This window comes from Quercus suber, unplaced genomic scaffold (genome assembly GCF_002906115.3).
Source record: "Quercus suber isolate HL8 unplaced genomic scaffold, Cork oak 2.0 scaffold_282, whole genome shotgun sequence".
NCBI classification, from domain to species: Eukaryota; Viridiplantae; Streptophyta; class Magnoliopsida; order Fagales; family Fagaceae; genus Quercus; species Quercus suber.
In genome coordinates, this window is record NW_027069738.1 from 646,219 (window position 1) to 655,309 (window position 9,091).

The window sequence follows — 9,091 nt, forward strand, 5'->3', positions numbered from 1 at the left end:
ACAATCACCAAACCCTAGGGGTCAATTTTTGGCTGCGGAAGGAGATTCAACCGAGACCAATCAAGAAATCACAGTTCAAGTGTAAACGATGTGAGATATGGATATTTACCATGATCCTTTCTCCTCCTTAATCTCTTGCTGTTTATTGTTTCCTATAATTTATCAAGCTCTTCACATGGCACGCATTATAATATGTTGATTAATTCATGCCTTAAATTTCATTTCCTTGACTAGTCAACAACTTGTGCATTGCTCTAGGAAGTTTAATAAAATATGTTTTTATCTAAAAATATAGTTTTTTTCTCTCTTTTATTTTGTATGTAAATATGAATCTTGATAATTATGATAGTTATTAATAAATATTTATAATTTACGATAATTATAAAACTTGATATTACACGCAAGGAGGGATAAGCACAACGGGACAAGCATACACATACACAAATGATGGCTTTTTGAAAGAGGCACTACCATGCTTGCATGACTAAAAAGAAGCCATGCATGAAACAAAGCATGCAGAAGACAAGCAATAAAATCAGAACTTGATTTCATTGAGAATGTATCAAATAATTACAATGGGGGATCTATATCATGCAAGAGTACAGAGATAGTACCATTATAAATTATTACAACAGCCAGATGAATTTGAACATCCATGAAAGTCCCATGGTAACAATGTCACAAAAAACCAGTCCACACGCGTCTAACTTCTGCAAGTAATAAACAATGATTCACCTTACCCCCAATCCCCTCCCCCCTCTCTCTCTCTTTCTCTGCTTTTTCATTTCCATCATATCCCTACTTTAAAAGCTTTATTGGAGCAATAAATTATAAATTTTCCACACTAACCTTCATCACACAATACAACATTGTTTCCACTTACATTTGGGGCAAATACTGCTGTGGCCTAAGGATGAGAAGGAAAAGGTGGCAAGGGAGGGAATTTTTTAAACTTGGGATGTGGGAAATACTTTGGATGCAACTTGGGTATAGGAGGTAGCTTAGGAAGAAGAGGGGTTTCAGAAATGGGTGGCCATGGCTTCTTAAAAAATGGAGGAATCTTTGGGAATGGAGGAAGAGGTTTATGGAATATTGGTGGTTTTGGTTTGTAGATTGGAATGGGAGGTAGAAATGGCTTTTTGAAGATAGGGACGGGTGGTGGAAGTGGCTTCTTGAATATGGGAATTGGTGGAGGAAGTGGTTTTTTGTAGATAGGTAAAGGTGGTGGAAGCGGCTTCTTGTATATAGGAATTGGTGGAGGAAGTGGTTTCTTGTATATAGGTGGTGGAAGTGGCTTTTTGTATATAGGAACTGGTGGAGGAAGTGGTTTCTTGTCTATAGGTACAGGTGGTGGAAACAACTTTTTGTATATAGGAACTGGTGGTGGAAGTGGTTTTTTATAAACTGGAATAGGTGGAGGACATGGCTTTTTAGGAAGAGGCGGAAGTGGCTCCTTGAAATTTGGAATTGGAGGTGGAAGTGGCTTTTTGTAGATAGGAACCAGTGGTGGAAGTGGTTTTTTGTAAACTGGAATAGGTGGAGGACATGGCTTTTTAGGAAGAGGTGGAAGTGGCTCCTTGAATTTTGGAATTGGAGGTGGAAGTGGCTCTTTGTAGATAGGAACTGGTGGAGGAAATGGCTTCTTGTAGATAGGTACTGGCGGAGGAAGAGGCTTTTTGTATATGGGAGGGAAGACCTTTGGTGGTAGTGGTGGAAAGACCTTAGGAGGGGAGCTGGGTATTGGTGGAGGAAGAGGCTTCTTAAATATGGGAGGAAAGACCTTTGGTGGTAGTGGTGGAAACACCTTAGGAGGGAAGGGAAATGTATGACCAAAGTTCTTAAAATGTGGATGGTGGAACCTAGAAAGGGGAGGCAACTTAGGCAAAGGTGGCAATTTGGGTAGTGGTGGGTGCTTATAGTGAGGCCACAAGAAAGCTGAAGTGCATGTCACAGGGGAGAACTTGAGTTTACCAGCCAACCCAAACGTGTATTTTCCTTTGGCTTTGGACTTGAATACTACTTTTGAAGACTCAAGGCCATTATGTGCAGGGCATGGTGCAGCTGATGCACTGTGAAGCTGTGCATAGCACTCTTCATTCAGTTTTCCATCTTTTACAATCTTATGATGAACAGACACTTCGAACTTTCCTTCTTCATTGAGTTTCCCTACCCCTCTTGTCTTGAAGTGTCCATTTTCTAGCTTGCAATCAATTGTTACACGAAGCCCTGCACAATGATACACAAAATTATTATTACTTGTTTTTCAATATTGTTTGTATATGGCATCATTAATCATATGCAAGAAAAAAGTCAGTAATTTGATTGAGACAAAACACAAGAAAATAAGAATAACAGACAGTATCAGATCTGACTAGATAATAGCCATCTTGAATCTGACCAGTTGTTGCTATTGGACTCCTATGTTAGGTAGTTTCTATTTTTACCATTTTCAAGTATTAGAATGTAGATTAAAACTTAAGTATAATTTTTTACTTGACGTATTTTAGGTTCCTCAATTAAATTTAATCATGTGGTAGCATTGACCTAAATGAATTTAATTATCATTGAAAAAGATAAAAACAATATTTTTGATGTGTCACACCAAAGGAAATGTCCATAACTTTTACCCTAAACAAAATATGGGACCAAGAATAGCAAATAGTAGCATTTCAAGTCAAAGCATGTCAACATTGCACTTTTACAAGGCAAACTTGACATTGACATTTAAAAGAACAATGCACCCATCATGAGTAGAATAAAAAAGAAACAATACATCAACCATGAACAATTCAGTATTTATGATGGTTCCAAAAAAGAAAACCATACCTGTGAAGGCATGTTTAATCTTAATGTTACTCTGCTCACAGTCTGCACATTCTCCTAGCCCAACTACCTCAACTGTCTTATGATCACCATAGCAGAAACTTGCTGTAAAAAGCAAGGTGGCCCAGAAGCACAAAGGAAGAATCCGCATTGGGAAACCACTCCTTTGGCTCCCAATAATTATGAAGCAAGGAGATGAAGTGTTAAAAACTGAAGAAAGTAGCTTATGAGCTAAGAAGCTATATGCTTCTATGGTTTGAGTGATAAGAGTTCCAAAAGCCTTATTATATAGTGATATTGAAGCAAGGATATGATCATATGAAAGGCTCACCGACACCAAACTTTAAAGCCTCACATGAGGCTAAGGATAAGGACCTATTGAAATGAATTATAGATTTCAATGAGAAAGACAGTCACGATGCACACTTGCCTTTATCATCTAAGGCCATTATCTTTCATTGAATGAGCTCTCAACTACACAACTTATATCTTTCTGTGTTCTCTTTATCTCTCTAAACCTACTTACCAGCTCTCATAAATACTATGCTTTTTATAAAAACACAGGTTGGATTACCGTAAAGTTTTTCATTATTTTGCAAAATTGGCAAATGGCACTGCATTATTTGATTTTTTTAAGACCATACAGTTAGAGAGGCTATCAAAAATAGAAGGCACATTAAAGACATTGAGATTATTGAAGTACACATCAACTTCACGTGGATCACCTACAGTTATCAACCAATTTTGTTCCAGAGTCCACCACATTTTAAATTTGTACACACTTGTAGAAGGACAATATATATTATAGATAATAATGCTTTCGCTGTCTTTAATAACTTCAAGGTAGTTGCAGAATAAATTTTATTCATAAAGCAATTATGAGGCATATAAAGGACTGTGGTAGTTATGAAATACCTGTTGGGTATTTATTCAACAATTTACTGATGTGATAAAGTAAAAGGAACCATACACAGATTTAAGAATAATCAGTAACACAAATAGATATAAAAACCTCACACAATTAATAAATACTGAATATGTATAAATAGAAATCTGCAAATAATTGAAGACTCACAGACCAGATGCTTTAAAGGATGAACAATGAGATCAAGTCTTGTGTTTTACACAATCTCCTTAAAGCAGATTTCGTTTCTCACACTTTATCTGTGGTGCTTTGAGACTCGTGGATGTCTGCCTCCCAGGAAAAAATGATCAAACAGCACGAAGAAGAAGCACTCAAGGTCGTGCTCTGCGAACTACTCAATGCCTCTTTCTCTCTCTTTGACACAATGAATGTACAAAATTCTCACTGTCTGAGTTTTTCTCTGAAAAGTTCTTTTCTATGAACGAGGGACCATGAAACTATGCGTAACGTAAAACTGAAACACTGTTTCAGATATCAACTGCTGTGCACAGACTCTGACTCAATAATAAAATAATAAACTATTATTATTAATTGGATAAGTGGGCCTAGTCCACACATGCCTAAAGCCTAACCCAATATCCAGCCCAAAGCTCATATTTTCTATTATTTCCAATGTGGGACTCAAGGATTTTCACCTCTTATAATAATATATTCAAGTGAATATAGAAAATATCAATTTCTTATTCACTCCATACTATTTTTTCAACAATACCAAGGTTTTTTTTTTACAAAATAAAATTTCTATTCTAACCTAATCTAAGTATATATGTGTGTGAAGTTTCCTTCTGGAGACTTGAACTCTAGCCCTTACCTTCCACACCCCACAAGCACTTATACTTGCTAGAGAAGTACTGTAGCTTAAACTAAAAAAATAAAATAAATAAATAATGTGGGTTGTTAAAAAAAGTATTTTAATGTGTTGATTGTTGTAGTTATTGTTTATTATATTAGATATATTATTTTAATAAGTTGAATGTTAAATGATTTTAACATTCAACTCATTAGATATATTATTTTAATGAGTTGAATGTTAAAATAAAACTTTTGATGTTGGTAAAAGCTAAATTTTTTAGATGTTTTGCTGTGAATGTTTCTAGGGCTTCACTTATTTTATTTGACCTTCACTCTCCTTTGAATCTAACCTCATGGTACTGGCTGCTTAGTGTGCATTTGGGAAGCGCGATTGCACTTCCCAAACACATGTTTTGTGTTTCAGCACTTTTTTTTTTTTTTTTTTAGCTGAAATATTTGACTTTTTTCATGAATAGTGCACGGTTCTGTTTACGGACCCACAAATTTCACTTTTCACCAACTTTTTCATTAAAAATGAGTCCCACAGTACTATTCACACATTTAAAAATTATTTTGCTACAATATTTTGCAGTTTTCAATTTTCAATTTTCAACTGTATCTAAACGGACCCAAATGCTAATAGTACACAGTCAGGGCTATTTACTTTATTTGAATCTAAGGAGTACTAGTAGGTGGTGGAGCAAGAGGCATTGAAAAGATTTTTGCTTTTCAAAAACTGAAGTACCTATATGCTATACATTTAAGTTATATGTACTGTTCTATCATTTCGGTTAAAAAAAAAAAGAGTTATATGTACTGATCTCCATTCAATTGCTTCTCACTTTCTTCACCCGAAAATATTCACAGATCTTTGTCACAAGTTAAAAGAAGCTTTTCTAACCAAGAGAAAAGTTCTATATTATATATTCCATTTGGTATTTGACACAAGCATACTGCTTCTGGGGCATTTGAAATGAGTAATTATGCTCATTATTATTGGGTAGAAGTGAAATATAACATCTCCTTTTTCTTTTTTCTTTTTTTTCTTGCTTAAAAAAAGATCCTTGAAATTTGGGATAAGATTGATTTTGGTCCTTAAAATTCTGAAAAAATGAATAGTTTCATCTTTGAAATTTGAGGTAAATTTGATTTTTTTTTTTTTTTTTTGGAGCTTGGTAAATTTGATTTTTGATTCCTTTAATTGAGATTGCTACAATTTCGGTTACTTAAATATAGGGTTGGTCTGAGTTTGATCACTTAAATATTAGGTTGGTTCAATTAGGTTGTGTCACATGGATATCTAGCATCCCAAATCTCATAAAATTGAGAGACTAAAATCGAACTAACCTCATATTTGAGAAACAAAAAATGCAATTTACTCTAAAAATATATAATATCTTAATGTTGTAAACATATATTAGAATGATCATGTGCCTCCATTTGACAATAATTATAAGAAGTTTGTTACAGTGGTATAATATAATTAGACATTGGTTTTTAAATCATCAGAAATGGCATGAGGAAACACAAAATTTGTGGAGAAGCCTACTTTGGTAGATGCATTGCTTAGAAGCTGTTTGGCATTATTTTCAGACTTTAGCTTTTGACTTTTAGTTTTTATGTACAATTTTTTAAAATCTCACTTTTTCCTTTTTTTTTTTTTTTTTTTCACTTTTTCCTGCATTTTTCAAGATACAAGTATATTTTAACACTTTTTCAACAAAATGTTTTCAGCCTGTTCCATGAACCAGTCTCCAACAGCCTACAATGTTGACGGAAAATCACTTGATAGAAGCCTGAAAAGTGAAAAGGCTCAACATACAAATCTGTCGACTTACACAATTGCAGTAACAAAAAGAATCCCCAAATTCCAAATGCTTTGATTCACGGGATACACATTGTGATCATGATGTTTGATGCATACATGATGTTTGATGCATACTACACTAAATGGAAGGACTCTTTGGCGGTGTAGCTTGGCTGATTATAATAACTATGCTCACATGACATGCCTACCACTTTATGAAAGTGAACTAAATTTGGTCTTTCTTGTTTTCATAAGTCATAACCAATACTCAACTGCATGGTGTAGGTTCCTTGTTCTATTTACTGTCAGTAGCAAGTTGTCCAAAACATAGTGTAATACTAATATCCTTCTACACTCTAAACCTAGTCCTTTATTTATTTATTTTAATTTCAACTTCTGATGTATAGTTGATAGGATTTATTAAAGACATCAGTCTAGGTTTGATGTACTACATCTAAGGTTAGTTTATGGTTAACATAGGTTTTCTATGCTAGATGAAAGCTCAAAAAAATGTAATTAGATATTTGAAAATGTCTAGATATCTTCATTTTTCAAAAATAAAAAAATAAAAATAAAAAATAAAAAAGCTCTAAGGTTTTTTTATGACATCCTCCAAAGGTTTTTTTTTACTGTAAATGAAAGCTATCAAGCTGAATCAAATCACCTTTCTCAGAAAACAAAAAAAGCTGAACCACATCACATTAATTTTTTTTCTACTCTCTCTCTCTCTCTCTCTCTCTCTCTCTCTCTCATATTGTAGCTCTCTACAGTCTACACAAAAGCAACAGAAAAGGTACATCATCAATTAAATCAAGGAAGGTTTTTGGAAACAAAATCAGGTTTAGAAATAAAGGGAAAAAAAAAAAAGCAATCTTGAAAATGTCTATTAAGCCGAGTTGTTGGTTGGGAGGGGTGGGTTCCTAAACCAAACTTCTCTTGTATTTATATCATAGGGTGTGTTTGTATAAGTGGTTGCAAAATGGTGTTTTGGATTTAAAATTAGTGTTTATAAAAAAGCTACGAAGAGTTGCTGCTGCAAAACAGAGTTTTGGGTTTTAAAAATGCACTTTTAAGCTCCCAAAACGCCTAACCAAATAAACCCTATATGTACAAGAAAACACAAACCATTGTGTTTAATAGATATTGTTTCATAATCAATCCAGAAAATGCTATGTTTATGCAAATTGGGAGGCTTAATATATATCGTCATAAATGAAGTATCCTTAGTAGGTAAAAGTTTGACAAAGTAGAAGACATTTTATTTAATGTAGTGATTACACGTATCAGTTTGAGATTGCCATAGTAGGGAAACCATAATTCTGTGGTCCGGTCAAGTACAACGCCATTTTCATACATTGAAAATTTGTCCTGAGATTGGAAAAGCTCCCACGCAACTGAGTTACCATTCTCAAATACCCCTTTCCACTCAAAAAAAAGTATAAAGAAACTTTATTATTTGGTTGTTTGGGAGACCTAAGGAGTTGTTCTTTTGAAAAAAAAAAAGCATGAAATCCGATAACAAAACAAAGGAAATTAGTTTCACCTCATTCAATCAACACTGATGAAACGTTGAAACGTAGAACCCCCCTCCACCCCCACCTACTCCCCCCTCCCCCCCCCCCCCCCTCCAATAATGTCTAATGTTTATACTTTACACCGTCCACTCATTGTGTCAAAAGTCTTATAATTCAGTAACATTGTCTGGTCTCTGTTATGAGGAGAATTAAGATTCAAATTTCTCTAATAACAAAACAAATTAGTTTCACCTCATTTAATCAACACAGATGAAACGTAGAACCACCCCCACCTACCTCTCCCAAAATAATAATAATAATAATAATGCCTAATGTTTATACTTTACACTGTGTACTCATTGTGTCAAAAGTTTTATAATTCAGTGACATTATCTGCTTTCTATTATGAGAAGAATCAAGGTTCAAATCTCTCCTTTTCNCTAGATAAACTATTCTCAAACAGACACTTAGGTCTGTTTGAGATTCGCTTATTTTGTTGAAACTGAAAACTTTTTGCTGAAATTTGCTAAAATTATATTATACAGTGGTATAATATAATTAGACACTGGTTTTTAAATCATAAAAAATGGCATGAGAAAACACAAAATTTGTGGAGAAGCCTACTCTAGTAGATGCATTGCTTAGAGGCTGTTTGACATTATTTTCAGCTTTTAGCTTTTGACTTTTAGTTTTTATGTACAACTTTTTAAAATATCACTTTTTCCCTTTTTTTTTTTTCACTTTGTCCTGCATTTTTCAAGATGCGAGTATATTTTAACACTTTTTCAGCAAAATGATAGATAAGCTATTCTCATACAGACACTTAGGGTCTGTTTGGGATCCGCTTATTTTACTGAAACTGAAAACTTTTTGCTGAAAGTATTATAGATAAAGATAAAAGTTAATTGAAATAGTAAAGTGAAACTCATAAATAGTATTAAAAGTACAGTGGGGCCTATGAATAGTAACAAAAATAAGCTGAATAGTAAAATAAGCTGGTTTTTAATTTTTACCAAACACACACTTAATGTGTTATTCTTAGAGTCTGTTTGTGAACAACTTAGTGCCCGTTTGGCAAAGATTATTTTTGCCAACTTATTTTACTATTTAGCTTATTTTTGCTATTATTTATGAGTCCTATTACATTTTTTGGTACTATTCATGTGTTCAATTGTACTATTTCAGCTAACTTTTACTTTTATTTACAGTACTTTCAGTAAAAAGTTTTTG

At 33.7% G+C, this 9,091-nt stretch overlaps 1 protein-coding gene across 1 annotated transcript; it reads right to left on the bottom strand.

The window, feature by feature from the left end:
- Positions 1-530: 530 nt before the first annotated feature.
- Positions 531-3,106, bottom strand: LOC112022926 (proline-rich protein 4). The gene is made up of 2 exons (XM_024055548.2): positions 2,827-3,106; positions 531-2,226 (listed from the first exon to the last, which is right to left on the bottom strand). The coding sequence occupies exons 1-2, from the start codon at positions 2,972-2,974 to the stop codon at positions 908-910; spliced, it is 1,467 nt and encodes a 488-aa protein (XP_023911316.1). The 5' UTR covers positions 2,975-3,106; the 3' UTR covers positions 531-907.
- Between the last annotated feature and the right edge of the window lie 5,985 nt (positions 3,107-9,091).